The following is a 21,159-nucleotide window of genomic DNA, read 5'->3' as shown; positions in this document are numbered from 1 at the left end:
CCACTTGTTGCAACCGCCGGAGATGCAGCTAAAGCAAAGTCATAGGCTGATTTTTTTAAATTTTTTTTTGGACACGATTATTTTTTGCACGTTTATGTAACGCTGCTGAGTTTATTCTTCTCCTCCTTACAGCGTGGCAGATATTTTTTAGGTCAGAATAAAAACAGGGCTTTATTTAGTCGGCTGTGTTTTTTTTAAATTACTCTATATGAGACAGTTTTAAGTGTTTATTTCAAAATGTTTTACAGCTTTCATGTCCAGGAAGAAGAGTATGATATGAACAATGAATGTACCACAGATAATAGATTTTGCTTGTAGTTTTCCAGCTCCAGAGGTGACACTAATATCCAGTCGTGCGTGTACGTTTGAGGTCATCAAATATTGATGATACCAACCTGCTATTTGTACTGGATCGATACTAGTGCGATAGGATCAATATTTTGTTTCTATTTGTCAAGTTCAGTATGGCAGGGCAGTGCCCATCTGAGCCTGATAAACTTTGTCCAGCTGGGATATGGAGAATCTGCAGTGCTTGGATGGAAGAGTTGAGCTTTTGTGAGGGAGCCACAGGAAGTGGGCTAACTAAGCCACCCTCCTCTGTACTATCCAACTCCAGATACTGTCTAAAGCTGGGCACTGGGCCCTTTATGGTTCTGGTTTGTGCTTGTCTAATCCATTAACATGCAATCAGTCCAGCTAGCTGCAGGGACATCAACTGAATACTCTAGACCTTTGGCCTCAGATAAAACTGTGTCCCTGGACTCAGAGAGGAGAGAGCCCTATCATGCAACAGCAGTTTTTCCTGACACTTTCTCCAAAAAGTGTGACCTTTTTTCCAAGATGGAGCGCTGGAGCAGGCAACATGCAGGCAAATGTCCAGGCACACATTGTGCTTGTCTTTGTCATGCAAAGAAACCAAACCTGTGAGGACAAGTACAAACAAAACTACTGCAGTCTTAAAATCTCTGGAAGGCACAGTTTCAAGAGGTGATCTGCAAGTTCTTCACTTATCACGTTTGTGTTTTTTAGAAAAGAAAAAAATGTGCTTGCTAGACTGAATTCATATCAGGCCTCTCTGCGTTGGGGGTTTATTTGTGTCCAGTTTTAAGGAGGCATCTGTTTGTTGGAACCTTTCACACTTTGCTTCAGAATAGTGTTACTCTGTCACTCTCCGGTCGACCTCACTGCTGCTTCGTTTCTCTCTCTGCTCATCAGCAACTTCTGCTGATTCCCCTTTGTTAAGCACCAAAGCAGAAAAAACTAGTACACCCTTGGGTGAAGCCAACAACAAAATGTCCAGGCACATTTCGTGCTTGTCCTTGTCATGCAACGAAACCAGGATGTTCATCACTGAGATTTTTTTTTATATTCAAAAAGTCCAAAACCCACTTTTTTTCCACCCCAAGTTTGGAAGTTGTCCTAGTTTATCAGCTGAACTTGTCTGTTCTTGCTTTTTGAGCCAGACTCAAAACGCATAGTTGATTCCCAAAAATCATCACAAAACACAGACACGTGACATTTTAAATGAACTGTTGTTGTCCAGGCGTTGATAAATGAAAATAAATTCGTTTCTTATTTACTTCAGAGGTTCCCATTTAAAGAGATTAAAGATGCCACTAATAGCTTGGTAAACAGTCAGTTCATTACACCGTCAATCTGAGATGACACAAAATAGCACAGAAGAGTAAATCTGTACAGGTGTTGATTTAGTACTGATGATATTAAACTTGCCCTTTTCATACATAAAGACACTTCCAACCATGATGCATAAAAGATGGAAAATGGTGCAGAAAAATCCACCAAAATGCAGGAAAGGACGTGTCAGAAATTTAAACTTGAGAGAAATCTGCTGCTTCTGGGATGAAAGTCAAACCATAAGCAGTGTGTCGAAAATAAGGTTGAGTCTAATCACAAAAATGTTCCATGAGTTGTTCCCCTACAAGACGGAGTGACACTTAAATGGCAATTTACATTTGCACCCTCTGTGTGACCCTGTTATGACTCTGTATTTAAATAGTAGAGGTATTTCTATCGTGATCATTTTTGTGGCTTTTAGGTCAAATCTTGTTTGAGTGTCTCTGACTCCGGCTGGTAAATAGTTGCTTTTTTTCCCGACACACAGTCTGACTGACAGGAAAATCGGTGGAATTTCTCGAATTAATAAAGACTTCATAATGTCATGCCAGTTTCAGGGTTCTGGTATTATGCATGCTGACTCGCATGCTTGGCCCCGAGGACACATAAATGATATTTAATGATGATTCTGCCCGTGTTTTTCCTTCCTGTGACAAGCCAAGATGCTCTGAAGAAGACAGATCAACCAAAGTAGAAGGTAATCAACATTTTTTCCCTGAACTTAACTTTCAACAAACTAGAAGCATTACTGCAGCATTAAAATGCTTTGTTTCTACCTCTGCTCATCAGCAACTTCTGCTGATTCCCCTTTGTTAAGCACCAAAGCAGAAAAAACTGCAGATATACAACTTATTTTGAATGTTTATCTGTTTGATTTGGTACAGTGACCAAACCCAGAAGTTATTTCATAAAACCAATTCCACTGGACCCTTTTCTAAAGTGATGTAGCTGAATGCACTCCCACATTATTTGTCTTAGATAACCCAGTCGCTGGAGCGACCAATCCATTTTTGTAGTATACATTTGTGTAAAAATGTTACAACTTTTTTTCTTTTTTTTCACATTTTCTTACCGAGTATATCGTGTGCAGCCCAACTGCTCGAGGGGGGAGATTCTCTTTTTCCCCTGGTCTGATGACCTTCCCCTGAGTTTGTTGTTCTAGTACACCCTTGGGTGAAGCTGGGAAAGGTCCTCAGCCAGCTGACTGTCATCTCTGGCCAGACCTGGCTAATCTCTTTTCCCTTAAATGGCTGGAAGCTAGACCGCTTGAACTCATGCGTCACTCATCCAACCACAAACCACTCTACTTACACACTGATTTTTTCTTTTTTAAGTAGCTTAACTGTGATTAACTGAGGTGAGTAAATCACTCTTTGTTATATGGCCAAGCCACATGTGATAGTTAGATTTCTTTCACTGTGTTTGTCAGTTTGTTTGTTTCTTTCAATCATCTGTTTTGGATTGTTTTCATGGCTATGAGCACAAACAGCTTCTTGTGACCTCAGTATGCATATGATAACTATGACTATGACCACTTTTTCCTTTAAATTGTATATGTCATTGGAGGGTTGACATTTTGCCTGATTACATCATTGTGTGTTTGATGATGACATAATAAATATATATATACAATACTGTGCAAAAGTCTTGAGCCACCCTCATTTCTTTACATTTTGCTTCCAATCAGTCAGGCCTTCTTGGCATTTTTAAAATGGTCTTGAACAATAGTTCTCCAGGCTTTCTGAAGGACTTTATGAGTTGTTGGTTATTTTTGTTGTTGCTGTTGTTTTTTTATATTGGCTGCTTTTTCACTTATTTTCAGTCTAGTCCTTGTACCTGACCATTATCAGAGGAATGTTGTTAAGCCACTTAACACTGACCTATACATCATTCAAGCACACAAAAATGCATCTAGTTCAAGGGGTGAACCAGTGCTGTGTTCACACATAACACAGTTTAGCAAAGAACCATTTTTAAATTGTATCTTTAGGCATTTTATTACCATCTGCTTCTCACCCCCCCCCCCCCCCCCCCCCAACACAAAACACAAAAATCTTTTTTCTTTCTTTAGTTGAATCTACAAACAATGAAATAACACAGTCTAAAAAACATAAAATAGTGTTTTCTCCCTAACATGGTGACTCCCAAAGGGCTATTAGCTAAAGAAGTTTCATATCTTGGTGTGATGTCCAGTGTCTCCTTAAATATTTGAGGAAACTGGACAAGTTGGAGGTCTGGAGAGAGGTACAGTGAGTGTCTGCAGCCACCCGTAAAACACGGTGGAGGATCTGTCGCAGTGGGGCTGCATTTCAGCCAGTGGTGTTGGAGATCTTCTTAAAACAGATGGAATTATTAAAAAAGCAGAAAAGTGCTGTCAGATTTTGATCCTCCACCACCATTGATCCGCTATCTGGATTCGGATTAGCTATATATTTTTTTAAGCATAGCAGTGATCACAAACACACTGTCAGTGGAGTAATTGGCAATGTGTTTGGGAACACCATCAGTCATGTACTGGCCTCCACGGAGCCCGGACCTCAACACTACTGAAGTACTATGAGATCGTCAGCCAACGTGCAAAGAAGAGCTGTGAATGTTCAAGAAGCCTGAACTATTCCTAAAGATGACTTAAAGAAATAAATGGAAGTTTATCTAAGACAGTTCAGGCTGCGTTGAAGAACAAAGGTGTTCACATCAAATATTGTCATTCAAGCTGGATAGAATTTTACAAGCACGTTTTTTTTTTGTATTTGTGCCCTAAATTCTGTGTCTTTGCTTATGTTCCAATAAACTGGCCTATTTCCCATTTTCCTAACAAAATATAAAGACTTTTCCAGTGCTGTATCCATCCATCCGTCCATTTATTTTCTGCCTCTTATCCGGGTTTATATCTAAGAATAAAAAAGGAGGGCGGAACCTTTTTTACGACGCTTGTTTTCTTCGACCTTTGTACGCGGTTACACTCGTGGCGGAGGAAATGGCGCCCGTCTGGTCTCGCAGGCTTTACAGTGGCCAGCCAGTCGGGTACTGTCGAAGCTGACACGTAAGCTTTCTAACTGCCTCCTGCAACACCGAGCTCAGCTTGAAGAGAAATATGGTTTTAAGTGGAGAGAGTGCAGGTGTGTGTGGGATATTGAAAACATAGCAGGTAAGAACTGCTGTCAGACATTTCCTCCCCTCCGTCCCCGTACACACAGCCATTAGCTCGGATGGCTAGCACTTAGCTTTAATCCCATAATCTCAGTCGTTAGCCTCATGTTGTTTACCCCCTTTTGAGTGCCGTGTCCTTGTCTGGGTAGCACCTGAGCCGTTTTTCTCCCGAGGGTAGTTTCACCCGAATTTCAAATGAAGTTTGCATTGGCAGTAAGCCGGAGTTTGACTTTTAAACGACCCACTTAAAAATAAATTCCCTGGCATTACTTTCGCGGAACTCAGTGAGACTATTTGTCACACAATTCGTATTTATTAATTCATGGCAGTTTAACAAACAAACTCAACATGGTGTGTACATGTCTACAAACAGCCTTAAACTGTGTGAACATTTGCCAGAAGATGGAGGATGTGACGTGTTGTGCACGTCAGTAACAAAGTCTGTGTAAAACTTTCAGAAAAAAAATACGTAAAAGTTTTTAGTTCTTCGCCAAAACCAAAACAGGATAGCATGTCACTCCTGTTTTAGTTTATCTTAACTTTTGGATTGTTTTTATGATGACTTTTAAGGCCCTCTCTGGACTTCCGTCAAAGTATAATTGAAATCATATGATACCATAAACTTGTGGTTTCAAGTCAAGACTCTGCTAGCCATGCCTGTCTTTTTAAATCTCTCTTATAGACATTTTTTAATAATTGGGCTTTCTCAGTGTTGAGTTACTTTTATGTTGTGTTGTATAATGTGATCTCTTTTGGGTGATTATTTTTCAATATGTTATATTTGCTTCTGCTTTTAATCTCCATGTGCCTGTAGACTTCCTCTGCCAGTGCTGTCCAACCTTGAAACTTTGTTCAAATGTTTTACCAGTCTTTTGTTTTACTACAGCTCTCAACCAGTAACTTTGTTTTAAAGGTGCCATATAAGTAAAGATTGTTTTTTATTGTTACTTACTGTTGTAAGTTAACATCGTCACATTAAGTTACCAATACCCTTAGTGGTGTGACAAGTGTTACCACAGTTTCTTATTAAGTCCAAGCACTTTTTAAATAAATTTTTGTTATGTATTAACATTTTATAAAAGTATATCATAGCACATTGAACAAGGTGTACAGTGATACTTATGTATCTGGGATAGCCAAATACATGTGTCAGACTCAAACAGCAGCAAGAATGAGTAAATATGAAACACACTGATACTTATTACACCCCCCCCCCCCCCCCCCACGAAGCTGGCATTCATTTCTTTCTTAAAACTGGGGATCTTTTGTGTGTAAGGCAAATGGTATAAACCATTACACCAAAATTCTTGACATATTTCCTCAAAGTACTAAAGTTTACTACCTGGCTTTGTTTAGTGTATTGGAAATGATATGCTCATGTGATGGCTGTGGTCTTGTAAACACTGTCAGCTGTCTATTTTGTAAATATATATTCTGTGTTTTTTGTTTCTCGCAGAATTCCCAGACTCGGAACATTTGGGAACATTGCTCGTGTTGCAGACCACCTTGAAGGACAATGGCCAAAGAGCAGAAACAAAGCAGGGCGGAAACGTTTTTACTTGCAGGGTCGAATGGTCATAATGGCCAGCAATGGGCGACTGGTATGAGTAACTCTGTGCAAAATCATCCTGCACCTGCTAACAAAATGTCAAGGATGGCCCGCGTTGCCTCGGATGTGAGGCACAAGTGTGCGGCCTACGTGCTAGCATTGAGGCCGTGGAGCTTCAGTGCCTCACTTACGCCCGTGGCCCTCGGCAGCGCCTTGGCGTACAAACTGGATGGCTCCGTGGACTTGGTCGTTCTGATGGTGTGTGCTGTGGCTGTCCTTGTGGTTCACGGGGCGGGTAACCTTGTAAACACCTACTATGACTTCTCCAAAGGGATTGACCACAAGAAGAGTGATGATAGGACTCTTGTGGATGAAATCCTGGCGCCACAGGATGTTGTTATGTTTGGCGCTTTGTTATATTCTCTGGGGTGCTTGTGTGCCACTCTGCTTTTCTTCCTGTCTACGCTGAGGCTGGAGCACCTAGCCCTAATTTACTTTGGGGGTCTCTCCAGCTCCTTCTTATACACCGGTGGTGAGTGAAACATTAAATTGAGTATTAATCACTGCTTAGCTGTTTGTCAACACACATCTTAAATTTAAGCTGTCCTACGCGACATGTTGGAGGGTCACTTTTGGTTCATAGCTTTGCAGATAATTTGTACTCTGCATCTACCCTAAAATCATTGAGGTGCGATTCAACGCTGAAAAAATATATTTCACAATCTGGTGGCAGATGTTTGAGAGACAGATGACTGAAAACTGGCAAAAAACCCATCCCCACAGTTACCTGTTTGTTGAATTTGGGTGAACTGGCCCTTTAAGAAAGCATTTCTTTAAAAACATGACAGAGATGTGTCACATTTTTTCATGAGGTGACGTTTATGCTTTCCAACAGAATGTAGTTCATCAGGACTTTTTTTTTTTAAGTGTGATATTATTTTGTTTTAGGAAAAAAAGTTCAGGTGATCAGGATTCATATTTAACAAAACATTTCTGTCAACCTATCAGAGCTGATTTTCAGGAAAAATGTTTATCTACCAGCACAAGATGTTGAATAACTTCTGTTACCAGATATCTGCAAATGCAGAGGACACGAGTTTTGGTATGAGAAGCTTTCTGGTTTCTGTTTGTAGTCTTGTGTAATGGTATGAAGGTAAACACTTCATATAAGGACTGGATTTGCTTTAATGTAGTCTGGAAACCAGATCACCTCATGACAGTGTAACTATTTATTGGCTTTTGAAAATATTTCTGCCTTGCTAAATAATGAGCGGTAGATGGAACACAAAGTATTGGCCTGAATTTACTATGATTATACCAGAGTGCTTATAAGATTGGTGAGCTTAAGCAGAATTTATGGGCCTGCAAATGTGTTGGATCTGTGTACATGTTTCCATTCGGACAGTGATGCCTACACCATAACCTTCCATGTAACATGATGTGCATCTCCTGTCGTCACGTTGCTGAAAATGGCGGATGTAAGCATCAAGTAGGCCGGAGTAGGAAGGGAGTGACAGCAAAGTTCAGTTGGAATGGGAAAAGTGCCCAAGAAACAGCAATAAAAACACAGACAGTAGCTGCAGTGGACTTTTGTAACTGTTTTTACCACTGTGTTAGTAGACAGTGCACATATTGCCTCTGTTGGACTGCAGGCAGAATTTATGGTCCAGGAGAGGTGGCACGTTCGCTGACTGCTGGCACTTCAGGGATGGCCTGTGTGCCTGCAGAGAGCATCTGTTGTCAGATGGAGGCGATGTACAAAGTATGTGGTACAACTGGTCTAAGGGTTACTCCAGCTTGTGGTGTTGGTCAGTAAGCCACAGCGAAAAGCGAAGTTTTCTCTGTGAAGCAGCCACTGTTTGTGCTTTTCTTTCTGTATTTATTTGCAGTTCTGCTGTTCCACGTGTATTCCACTGTCACTCTCTTCACTATTCCCTTCCACTTTTCAGCCAGTCGCCATATGTCCAGATGATAAATTACGCTTCAGTATGCACACTAGCTGGTGAGTTCCTAGATTGGCTGTTTGATAACATAGTCAGGCTAAGGGATCACTTTATCTATCACTTAAATTTCTAACATTGTGTTTAAGTAAAGTCAGTTGCAGTGAGGTGGTGGAGGGGTCGGGTATTCATAGATCCACTCAAGCTGAAGTAGGCAGAGGTGTAGGGTTACATTTATTCCTGAAAGACTTCACCATTACAAATAATAAAGTAAAATGCATCATTTGAATGAACGGTGATGTGTTTTTAGGAATTTGATCACTGCTAAGGGAAAAAAAGTTGGTGTTGGGGAACATCACTGATATAAAAACAGCAGTTTACTGGCTGTGGTAGGTACTGGTGAGTGTGTGATAATAGCTGGTCAGTTTTTCAAATTGGCTTGAAAGACTTTACATGGCAGTGAGGCACTAATGAAAGGCTTAAAAAAATCATGTCATGGGAGGTGGGGATCAAATGATTCTGACCAAACCTATCTAAGACTAACCCAAACTTTTTAACAATGCAGTACGCAGACTGCTGGAATACTCTTTTAAATGTACTGCCAAACTTTTGCCGGTCAGACTCGGTGGAACTCAATTTGCTGTTTTTGACTGATCCTGTTTTCTCTTCTTCTCCAGGCATCGGCCTCAAGTATGTGGCCCTGGGAGATGTAGTCATCCTCATTACCTTCGGCCCACTGGCAGTCATGTTTGCCCACGCGGTGCAGGTCGGGTACCTCTCCATGCTCCCGTTGGTGTATGCCGTCCCGCTGGCCCTCAACACAGAAGCTATCCTCCACAGCAACAACACGAGAGACATGGACTCTGACAAGCAAGCGGGGATCGTCACCCTGGCCATCCTCATTGGACCCATGCTGTCTTACATCCTCTACAACCTCCTGCTCTTTGTCCCTTACGTGCTCTTTTGCATCCTCGCCACCCGTTACACCATCAGCATGGCACTGCCTCTGCTCACGCTGCCCATGGCCTTCTCCTTGGAGAAGCAGTTCAGGAGCCGATGCTACGCCAAGATCCCCCAGAAAACAGCCAAGCTCAACCTCCTGATGGGACTTTTCTATGTATTCGGGATCATTCTGGCTCCTTCTGGCAGCCTGCCATTACTGTGATTTAGTAGAAAATTCAAATTTTGTCGATTTAATACTGACTAGTTTACGTACTGATTTGTATTTGTATTCATACAAAACTGTCTAAAGGCTCTCGCTGGCTTTAATTTATTGTTTAATTTATGAGCTGAACAGACTTAGCTCCTCCTTCGGGATGCTGAAAACATAATCAAGATGCTTTTATCGAGTATTAAGCCTGCTGTAATGTGTTGGTGAAAGTACGAAGTGTTGGTGTTGATTTGTAGGGGCGGGCAACATTTTCATCATATAAAGACTAAAAGTAAACCTACTGTTGCCATATTTCTAGACATGACATATAACATGATCCTACAAACATCAGTAAACCATTGCTGTCCTCTCTTTATGGTACATACTCTTAATTTGTTCATTGTGGTTTTCATTTTGGAGAGCCTAATAGTATTTTGTCAGCTTGTAATAAAAGTTACTCATACTGATGCCATGTCTTCACTTTGAATCAAAGGTAAGATTGCTTACTCATCTTTAATCTAGATCGGTTGGGACAAGTAAACATCGCTAAACACTTAGAAATCCTTAGTTTTACATTGGGTGGGAAAAAAAACCAACCCCCAAATATGAAAAAGAAAATACGTCACACATAATAACAGAGCAACTAATGCTTCATAATATGGACACTTCTCTCATGTTCTTAGAGCGATACAAAGCTGGCATGACTAGTAGCACAGTCTTATTCATACCATGGGGAAAGATCATTTATATGTCTAAGGGAACTTAGAAAAGTGACTGAACTTCTTTAGGGTTTATTTTTTTTGGATGATGATGTTTCACCTCTTTTCCGAGGGGCTTCTTCAGTTCTAAAACCAAAAGGTGGAGACACAAAGGTATTTAAATTCTAGTGTTTTTTTTTTATGCTTAGGAGGTGGTCATTGACCCACTATCATCACATGAGCCAAGGTGTGAGTCATTACCACCACCCACAGGTTTCATGTGATCTATTGAGATCACATGACACAATGTGCTTGGGAAGGGGGGCAGCCACTCCCTCTGTTCAATGATGGACATAGATGACCTCTTATTTCTCTTTCAAACCATCTGTGGTCTTGCTCCAAAACTTGAGCATTGGCATCCTCGACAGAGTGACATTTAACCTCCTAAGACCTGAACTCTTTCATGGTATGCATTTTTAATTTCTCTTTGATATTTGGGCTAATTGGGACCTGATGAATGTAAAAACAAAGAATTACCTGATTTTTGTTTCTAAGAAAAGTGAGAGCCACATATGAGGATATTCATTTAAAATTTCGATAGGACAGTAGCAGTATAATGTCCTCGTAAGTGGATATCAGGCCCTTGTAGAGCAAGATTTAGTATTTTGGTCTAAATAACCCAAAATGTGATGTCCACATATATGGACGCCAGGTCCTAGGAGGTTAAGAGCAGATGTCTTATCATGTCAAAGTGGCTCTTCTTTCAGCTCTGTGCCTTGGCTAACATGACAAGGCACAGAGGTCAAACATCTCCTAAAGAACAAAAACACCATAAAGAAGACAAGTCGTCTTCTTACTATGACCCGAATGACTGAAAACCCTCACAGACATGCACATCTAGTCGTTCCTCCACGCCACTATAACTCCACTAAATTACATTTCTAACAGCAGGCATTAAATATGATTCTAATACAATAATGTTGAAGTTTCATTAACAAGTGCATATTGTCCCCCCAAAAACCATGGTCATAGCTGGCCAGCAGGGGGCAGTATTGAACAGGTGTTAGGACAACCGGCACAGAAAGCTGTCACAGGCTTTGCGTTATTAAACGTTTCACGCGCTCTCTGACGTTTTGGTGTAACGACTCCGTGTTAGACTAATTGTTTACATATTCAATGTCTTATATTATCAAAATCTATAAGTATCACTAATTTGAATATTAGCAGAAGACCGATGATAAAACACAGCCTCTGTGGAAAGTTATTTTAATAAAAGATCGCAGAAGGAGCTTTATTTTTATTCTTTTAATTGAATACTTTTTATTTACTGGACGTGTTTGCAGTATTCCTTTTTCTTTGTCCTTAAACATAGCTGATATTTTTACACTTTAACCTTAGTTACTGTGCAGTTAAGAGTCGAGTGCTTTAATTGAATTTCATTAGGAAGGCTGTCCCGAGCTTTACTCTAATAATTACATGGCTCCATACTGCATTCTGCAGTATCCACCCATAGCCCAGAGACATGAGGGGCAAATGAACTGGATGTTGACAACTGCCACTCCCATCTGGTAAATGCTGTAAACAGTGGAGCACCATAACATTATGCATTGAAAATGCTATTGAAATGTTGGCATCCTATAAATACTGGTGAACTGTAAGGTACATTTATCTTATGTGACTCGTTGTACTTTGAGTTCATTTAAGGTGACGAGAAGGAGGACACGTGAAATATAAGTCAGCTCAGTAAACGACTGTTAAGTAACCTTGTTTCAAATAGTTCTGCTTTCCCTTTAACCCATTTATTATGTTTCTAAAGCAAGTTTTTTTTGTGTGTGTGTTTTTTTAAATATCACTTCTAATGTTCTTGTTTCTTTGCACTGAAGCTACACAGGTGACATACCGGATAAATGTGATTGGTTATTATTTGAAGTCAAACGTTATAAAACACACTTACTGGCCACTTCATTAGTTACACCTTCCTATTGCCTTCAGAACTACCTTAATTCTTTGTGGCATAAATTCAGCAAGTTGCTGACAACATACCTCAGAGATTTAGGTTCATGTTTACATGGCAGTATCCCACACTTGCTGCAGAGTTATCGCCTGAACACCTATAATTCAAATCTCCCGTCCCACCACATCCCAGAGGTACTAGATTGAGGTGGTGACTGAAGGTCATTTGAATACAGAAAAGTATTTGCCACGTACAAGAAACCAGCCATTTTTTTGATGTGGTGTGTTATCCCGCTAGAAGCAGCCATCAGAAGATGGGTACGCTGTGGTCAAAAAGAGACAGACATGGTCAGCAACAATACTGAGGTAGGCTGTGGTGTTTAAACAATGCGCAGTTGGTACTAATGGGTCAAAAGTGTGCCAAGAAAATATCCCACACACAATTACACCACCAACAGCCTGAACTATTTATACAATGTAGGATGTGTCAGAGCTTTTATGTTGTTTACACCAAACCGTCTGAATGTTGTAGCAGAAATCAAAGCTCATCAGAGCAGGTATTTTTTCCCCCAGTCAACTATTGTCCAATTTGGCCCGTGTGAACTGTGGCCTCAGTCTCTTCTTTGTAGCTGTCAGGAAGGGAATCCAGTGTGGTCTTCTGCTGCTGTAGCCCATCTGCTTTAAGGTTTGTGCTGTTTTGCATTCAGAGATGCTCTTCTGTATATATTGGTTGTAACGAGTGGTTACTCGAGTTACAATCACGGTGCTCGGACCTCTGTCATCAACAAGACATTTTTAATCAGACAACATGTTGTGCAGAAAAGTCCAAGAAGATCAACAGTGTGAAGTACTCAGATCCTGGCACCACTAGACATGGCACGTTCAAAGTCACTTAAATCACAACTCGTCCCTATTCTGATCCTTGGTTTGAACTTCGTCTTGACCATGTCTATATGCCCAAACGCCTCGAGCTGCTGCCATAGCTGATACTATAAGATGGGTTGGCTGTCCAGATATCTTAATTAACGACCAGTTGAACCGGTATACCTAATGAAGTGGCCGGTGATCGTATACACAGTTTGTATTTGAATGAAGATTTGTTTCCTTTTTCACGAGGAGCACGTGAAGGTAGCACCAGTGACGCAACGCATGGGCGTGTTGTCATGGCTGTGTGCAGCAAAAGCTTTCAGTATTGTAAATACTTATTTGTCTTGAAGCAAGCCATGTCAGCGTTGATAGTAGGCAGCAATATGGAATTTTATTTCACTGCAAAATAAATTCGTGGAAAAGACCCGGTGAGTAGCTACACCTATAAAATAAGCTGCCTCTTTTTTTAATATACCAGTACAGGTTGGGCAAACATGAATTAGCTAGCTAGCATTAACGTTAGAGAAGCTAGTAATACGCAGAATCCAGCCATCCCTAAAAAAGCGACGCTGATTTCTGGTCACTGTTTTACCGAGGAAAAAAGGTCTGTGTGTGTGTCACGGCACAGTTTTGACTAAATAAGAACACAGATGTGAGTCTGTCCAGCTGCCTTTAAGATGAAAGGCTTCCGTTAATTTTCCTGTTATAATCACAGCATCGTTATACTGTGGTGAAGCTGCTTGAACTTCAGTTGTCACTTCAAAAAAGCCACACTTAAGCTAAAGCGAATAGTTTTGGACTGCCTTTAAAATGTAACAATCTGCATAACATTTGCTGTAATTAAGCCGGCAAATTGTGAGAGGTGTTTAGTGTCACGCCTTCATCACATGAGAGGTCAGGGAGTCGATAACAAGGAGGCTTACTTTCAGTTTGTGGGGTGTCATGGTTGTTTTACTGTATCCATCAGCATTGGTCAAACTTTATATTCACTGTCACCTGACTGAAAATGCTGAAAAAGACAGAAATGTGGGAGCATAAGAATAAAAAACTATTAGAATGAACGATGGGCACTGTTAGAGAAATTATTTTGTCATTGATGTTGCAGTGTCTGGCTATCCTGACAGGTGCTAAGACTGTGGCACTGTTTTTTTTTTGTTTTTTTTTAAACACCTGTCATCTTTCTGGTCATTTGTTAGTGATGAATCAGAGCTCAGTTGCAGCTGCCTCACACTGGAGCAGCAACTGGTCATATAACTGGTCAGCCACACCTACTCGGCAGCATAGTTTCAGCCCTCTGTTGTGTCTTTGTCTCTTATTGGTTCCACAAATCTACATTACAGTAATAACCTGAAACCCCTGCTCGCTTTCCTACATCACGGTTGTGGCTAGTGTTTTAGAGAAGCAGTTCACTTGACTGCGTTTGAGAACAAATGGGGAAAATATTATGTGGAAATACCCAAGGTAAGGTATTATGCTATTTGATTTAACTTTTGGAAGAAGCTTGAAACTTTCTTCAACACATGGCCTGTTTAAAATAGCAATTATTTAGAATTAATGATTTCAGTGGCCCTGTTATGGTTTGTGTTTCCATCATTATTGGCTGGAACGATACATTCTGTAAATGATGGAAAATATGGTGACCTTTGGAGTGTTTCCACATCTCTTGTCATTTCTTGTCTTTTTAAGTAGATTTTCTAACTAAGCTAAAAAAAAGGGGATTTTTGGCTGACAAGCATGCATAATATTGCATAGTGGAGCTTGATGTTAGCCGTCACGAGTGCAGTAATGGGTTTAACAAAGTGTAGCAATCCACAGGTCAAAAACAGTCTAATTTTGCTGATGTTTTAGAGTGCAGCATTTGTGCCAGAAAATTGAATTTTTCTTGGGATGGAACAGCGCCTCAGGTGAAGAAAAAAAATCGTCATACTGCAGCTCAAAACTTCTCTAACCATTACCCAGTGGATGTGCTGTTTGGAGCACAATAAACATTGTGGTTGAAATTGGACATTACCCGTTGTGTGCTGCATGTGAGAATGGACGAATTTGGACAATGACCTGACCTAGTTCTCCCAGCAATATCTGGAAGGATGTTACCCTCCCAGGTCTGGTTGTGGCTTCCTGAATCCTCACAAGGTAGCACGTGGTAATACCTCCCTCACTCGGTCTTCTAAATCCTCTTTTGGCTCCCCCTTTGGGAACAGCTTTCCGTCATTTCCAAAACCACAGCTGCCAGGATCAGCTGGTCCAAGTAAAGGCATTCCAGTGTTTCTGAATCTTTTTCACAGCTAGTGATGGTGAAATGGAGCGTGAGGTTGAGGTTGAAGGTTTGAACTGTCACTATTTCTGTTATCCTGAGCTAAAAGTGTATTTGTATTTGCTAATGCAAATTGCCAAAATGACTGTTTTTTTTTTTTGTGGAGTGGCTGGGCTGAGCCAAGATAAAGAGCTCCAACTTGTGGAAAGAGTTGCTTCTCCATTGTGTCCTGTGTTACCATTTTAAGTGATTTCTGTGTCTGATCAGGATTGCCCCTAGTGCCTTGCATTTGAGTTTTTTTGGGCACATCAAATTTGGGGAAACCCTGGGTTGGACAAAGAACACACTGCTGCTATTAGATCTCATCTGGTCTTGGACCACCTCTGGGTGTTTGTGGTCTGTGTTTTGTGGTAGCTTTCCTGCTGCCATTGTGATCTGTCAAGAAATTGATTGATGGGTGACACTAAAAACTGAAGTGTGGCTATATTTGCATTTAAGGGTGTAAGGGGAAACTTGATCAGATTTGATTGTGGTGTCCAGAAACACAGACAGCATTGCTGAGAAAGGCTTTTCTTTTTACCCACTCGTGTAATTACACATGATTCTTCTGCTGCCAGATTCATTGCATGTCTGCAAGCTCTATTTAGCCTTTGCACATCATAACATGTTGCATAGTTAAGTCATCTGACCAAAATATTATTATTTCAAACCTGGCATTTGTTTGTTTTTACGCTTGTAAAGGGGTTGCAACTGGAGAAACGGGTTAAAATCAGATACAGCCTCCTCTGTATTTATGCCACTTGTTGGGCTCATTGCAGTTGCTACAGTTTTCTAAAGACTAATTTGTAGCTTTGTGAATTACTCCTGGGGGGTAGGGGTCACTGGATATAACCTAGTATCAGACTTGGCTGATGTGCTGGAGCTTTAAATGATTACAGTGAATGAATGTTTTCACTCTGTGGAAAAACAAACATTCATCATTTTTCATCATCACACTAAGTTTCCATACCGTTTCATCTGTAGTATGTTTGCATTCATGGCACGCATTTGGACTGAGCAGTGAGGACGCCTTGGTCTCATACTCCAGGCCTGAGTACCCAGGACATAAATAGAAGTGAGCGTTTGATTCTTTGCAGTGCTAAATGTGTTTGCTGTTCCCTGTTGTCTTTTGTAATAAAATCAAGGTTCTAAATAAAGCCAGTGTACCTGCTGGGACAGTTGGTTGATCAGACATGTCTTGCAGCTATATTAAAACATCTTTTTTCACAGCCTCTAACGAGGCTTTTATTTCAGCAGTCCTCCCAGTCTGGTGACATCTGATGACATGTTTGTGTGTGTTTGCGTCTGCTGGAAGAGGAACTGGGTGACTGAATGCTTCCTTATATATATATATATATATATATATATATATAAATCTATTACACAGACAGCAGGAGCTTTGTTTACAAGAGTGGTGTAATAAACTTCATTATATGGCTGGGTCTCAAGTACTTCCTAAGCTTGCACTTGTCTTTTCGCATCTTGGCATTACCGTCTGTACATTCATGTGTGTGCTAGCATGGACAGAGTGTCATTGGCTCACTTTTGGATCCATATTGGTGATGTCTCCTACAGCTGTAGCCACATTGGAAGATAATTGTTCAAAGCTAGGAAAGCATTGGGAATCTCTTTCTCTTACTCTCTCTCTCCCACACACACACACACACACACACACACACACACACACACCCACACACACACAAATGCCCGTCTCTTCTCAGTGTGAGCTTGGAGGAATCTCTGGGCTGGTGTTGCTATCTGACTAGCAGTGGTTGCACAAACCTGTTTGCGACCGAAAAAACCCCCCAAAAAAACGAGGATTGTGGCAGATGCCCATTCATCAGAAACCATTACCAGCCCCACCCCTTTCCATTTCCCTGAGCAATCTCCCAACACAAAACACAATATCCAGACCCTCCCCCTGAAGCATATGCCCCTCCCCCCTGCTCTGTGTCCTTTGCTTGTCTGCTTATTGGCAGTAGAGCGAATGTTGTCCCCACGGGCTATGAAAGAGAGGCTGTGCATCCTTATGCAGAGCTTGATGCGCATGTGTTTTTGCATTTTTTTTGTTTCTGTAAACACAGCGTGTCAGCTTCACATGCGTGCTGCCGATGCTCATGTCCCTCAGTGATGGAGTATAGCATCAGAGGAAGCCTTTACAGAGCAAAGCCCATTGGCCTGTTTTTTATGTGAGACCACGGGAACGTCAAGCTGAATGCAGCGCTCATCAGGCAGCCGCTTTTCCTGGCCTTCCTCCTCCCTCTCACCTCCTCCTCCTCCTCCTCCACGGCGGTAATCCTTGCTGACACAACGCACAAAGGACTAAATGCTGGCTGCATCCTCCAGCAGCAAGGCACTCTCCTCTTCCTTCAGCTCTGATCCTCTACAGCCTGTTTGTCTGTACACTACAGAAGGATGCTGGTTCTGTAAGTCTGCTTGCAAGTGCATATGATATCTCTTGAAAGACATCCTGGCTGTCCTACTCCTCCGCCCCCCAGTATACCCTCCTCCTCCTTGGCCGGTTCATTCAGGGAGTGCATCAGAATGAGGCTTCAGTGCTGAAGAGGCGTTTTATATTTTCCTTCCTGGAAGCTGGTGGGACCACTGGTAGCTTATTTTTCATTCTCTGATGTGTTTATGTAGCAGGATGTAGGAGCTGCTTCCTCTCCTTCCTGTTTTTGTCGGTCTCTGTGTTCACCCTGCTGCACATCACTATACCAACAGGTAAACCAGCTAAATGGGGTATGCTTTATTTAGCAAGTGATGCAGCTTCAGTGATGTCCATTTAAGCAATGCTACCTGCCTTTTGTGTAAAATATTGAAATCCATTCTGTCATTCTGTTCATATTTCAAGCCCCAGCAATATATGGTAGACATGATTTCACAGTTTAGCTCCCAGACAGAGAAACTGATCATGTGCAACATACATGCAGCCAGCATGTGTCCACAGCCATGCTACTACAATTGTGCCACATGTCTTTGCAATCTGTAGTAAAGCTAGCAGTCGTGCTAAGGAGGCAGACATCTGGCCGCTTGGCTGCTGCTATCCCTGTTTGATTATCACCAATCTGTCACACAAATGGCCAAACATGTTTGTCCTGGCCTGCAGGCACTGCATCACGCTAATGTACGTGTTGTCAAAGCAATGCAAGTGCTTTTGGATTTTAGTGTGTCGATTCACAAATGCCGGTTGTTTAATCACTGGTCTCCCCATCTCACAGGCATTTGCGTTTATTAGAAGTAGCTGTCACAACACTGTGTGCTTGGTGAAGCAAACTAAACTCGATCAAATAAATGGACACTGGCCTAGATAAGACTTAAAAATTCATATGTTTCAGGTGAGGTTAGTACAGCCTAGATGTTTTAATATACAAATAGCAACATGTGACTCAGCATTGATTCTGTACTTTAGGTCTGTCGTCAATTGCGCTGATTATGTGTAGGTTCTTTCTTTACCTCACTCAGCAAGTATGTTTTTCTTTCTTTGTGTAACAGCTGGGTGACAATCACAATGCGAAAAATGTTTGTCCTGACCTGCAGATGCAATGATCTTGCAATAGTCTCAGTATGAGTTGTCAACGTTGCGTAAGTAATTTTAATTTTAGTTACAGGGAAGCCAATCACAGTTCTTCAACAGTATTACTATAGGCAATGACTACAGAGCTGTAGGGACTGCTGTCAAAAATGTCGAATAAGTAGACTCTTTTAGAGAGGATGATTGTGATGTGGAGAATACTGCATAGATTTTTAGCTTTTAAGACGAGAATGGAGCGAGCCAGGTATAGCCAGTGGGTAAGACTTAATGTCTCTCCCCCCCCCCATTTCTTTGTCTCCTGTTTTTGTAGGTGTCATTAATACAAAATCAAATTATCATATGCAAGTAGTCACATGTGACTCACTATTGACTTTTAAAATGATGCATTTAAGGTCTACGCCAGCCCTGATTGGACTTGCACTCATTGTATGAAAGATCACCCTTGGCAAACACATGAACTGATCAAAGCTTTCGCGTACCTCTGATGTGACAGTGCTCATTATAGCACAAAGTAATGTGTTTACCTAAAAAAACAGTCCTCTTGTGGGATTTGCACTGTTTGTTTTTTAAGTTATTTCTTTACTGAATCAGTATGTTTTTCACCCCAGATAAGGCGTCAGACATATGTAGTCCTTGAGCAACATCTGTCATCTGTCCAAAAAAAAAAGAGGGAGAGAGAGAGAAACTGCATGTTCCAAAACAAAGATCAAAGTTCACAGCAAACCAAATACTGAGACTGTGCTAGAAAAGGTTCATTCCCCAGGTAGTGGGGTGACTGGAGCTTTCACATGGTCTTGCTAGTAGATCCTGGATAAAAGTAGTTGAAGCTTGAGGTGTCACAGCAAACTGGAATCCTACAGCTGCTGACATGTTCAAAAGTGGACTAAAGATCATGGGAAGTGAGTATGACTATCATTATCGTGTGGTATAATATGATTAGTACAGTGCTGTCATAGAGTTTTTTGATGTCTTTTTTAAAAGTTTCTAGGGTTGAAGTTTTCTTATCTGAAAACGTCTGTAAGAGTCAAGCTATAGCCATTAAGTATGCTTTTGAACAAAGAGTTTAGTGTGAATTTGTTTTAAGAGGTGCATGGTCATCATATATTGGAATTGTGGAACTGAAGATCTTCACAGATGAGCCACAATATTAAAATCGCCTGCCTAATAATATAATATAGTGGGCTCCTCTTGTGCAGGGCGATAGCTCTGACATATGAGGGGATGGATACAGGACCTTAGGTAATGTCCTGTGTGTCTGCCACAAGGAGAATAGTGATGGGTAAAGACCGGTAACTAAAAACATTTAGTTGCCTAAAATGAAAATAAAAACTACACCTTTGAAAAAAATTACAGCTGATATGATTAAATATATAAAAATATAGAGGAAATACTTACTTTTACTATCTGTTTGTTGAGGCATATGCCCTCTGTAAAACTAAACATTTTCAAACAATAATGGATCCTGTTCATTTTGGGCTGGGGTCTTTTGTGGGTTGGGCTTGTTCTTGTGGATGCTCAGTCAGCTTCCAGTGAGGGAGTCTGGATCAACACCTTGTGGTCTTTGTAGTGTTTCGCACTCTGCTGCAGATCTGTTTTTGCTGTGTGGCAAGGATCGTTGTCCTTCTGAGGGAGCCCGCAGTGGTCAGGAAATGCTGTTAGAAGAAAATGAGCAATATTATATCACATATCTGTAGCGAGGCTGTGAGATTAGTGTCTCTGTTAAGTCTATATGACCTGCTCTCATTTGATTATGTCAAGTAAGCTAGGGCAAGCAGAAACCTGAAACGGTGAACTGAGAGTTCTCTTTTAATCTCGACACCTAAGCTGGAGAAATCTTTTTGTACAGGTATTATTTACTCACGGTCCTTATTGATTTTCCCACAACTCCTCTGGCCTCCAGATGTTTCTGACGTAAACTAGTTCCAGCAGGCTTTTACTCGCTTCTGATATTAAAGCTGATATTAAACTCTTGTGTATAGATTACACTTTGGTAAGCATTTTGGTCCGGTGACAGTGATGAAAGGAATATCAGCACAGGCAAACGGGCTCTTGTTATTAGAAATGAAATCGAGGATATAAGCCAATTTGAACATGTGTCTCTGGGCGCACAGCCAAACTGGGCCTTTGCAGCTTTACACAGTAGCACGTATCTGATGGTGCTGGCTCTGCCAATAATAATACTCCTGACTCATTTTCCATTTTGAAGCTGCTCAGTGAGTAGAGGGCAGGACTGGGTCTTTCTGATGGTTGGATAAAGAAGTGTAAATATGTAGTATCTGCTTCATCGATGTCTTCAGATAGCTTATTAGACTATGGGCCTACATCTCTGAAGATTATGTAATAGTCTTTGTTTAAGTTAAAGTGGGGACATGTGTTCACCATTATTACT

General features: G+C 41.1%; 2 protein-coding genes across 6 annotated transcripts in view; both read left to right on the top strand.

The window, feature by feature from the left end:
- Positions 1–4,586: 4,586 nt before the first annotated feature.
- On the top strand, positions 4,587–9,883 carry ubiad1 (UbiA prenyltransferase domain containing 1). The gene is made up of 3 exons (XM_063465185.1): positions 4,587–4,783; positions 6,242–6,866; positions 8,952–9,883. Exons 2-3 carry the CDS (start codon positions 6,302–6,304, stop codon positions 9,437–9,439), a joined length of 1,053 nt encoding a protein of 350 aa, XP_063321255.1. The 5' UTR covers positions 4,587–4,783; positions 6,242–6,301; the 3' UTR covers positions 9,440–9,883.
- Positions 9,884–13,236: 3,353 nt separating this feature from the next.
- The window catches only part of mib2 (MIB E3 ubiquitin protein ligase 2), a 39,468-nt gene continuing 31,545 nt past the window's right edge, over positions 13,237–21,159 (top strand). The window contains exon 1 of one of the 5 annotated variants that reach the window (XM_063464010.1): positions 13,237–13,370. Coding sequence is in view for 2 of the 5 variants with exons in the window: in XM_063464007.1 (XP_063320077.1) it covers positions 17,562–17,661 (100 nt within the window). In the remaining 3 variants the exon portion in view is untranslated. The other 4 variants (XM_063464009.1, XM_063464007.1, XM_063464012.1 and 1 more) reach the window with 4 other exon arrangements.

The sequence above is a fragment of the Pelmatolapia mariae genome, linkage group LG20 (assembly GCF_036321145.2).
Source record: "Pelmatolapia mariae isolate MD_Pm_ZW linkage group LG20, Pm_UMD_F_2, whole genome shotgun sequence".
Taxonomy (NCBI): domain Eukaryota; kingdom Metazoa; phylum Chordata; class Actinopteri; order Cichliformes; family Cichlidae; genus Pelmatolapia; species Pelmatolapia mariae.
The sequence above is the reverse complement of the archived record's forward strand: the minus strand, read 5'-3'. Positions and strand labels throughout refer to the sequence as shown.

Excerpts from the sequence above, each read along its gene's own strand:
- ubiad1 (XM_063465185.1), top strand. The coding sequence starts at position 6,302 with ATGGCCAAAGAGCAGAAACAAAGCAGGGCGGAAACGTTTTTACTTGCA. Across the intron at positions 6,867-8,951 it reads CTCCTTCTTATACACCGGTG|GCATCGGCCTCAAGTATGTG; the intron begins GTGAGTGAAACA and ends CTTCTTCTCCAG.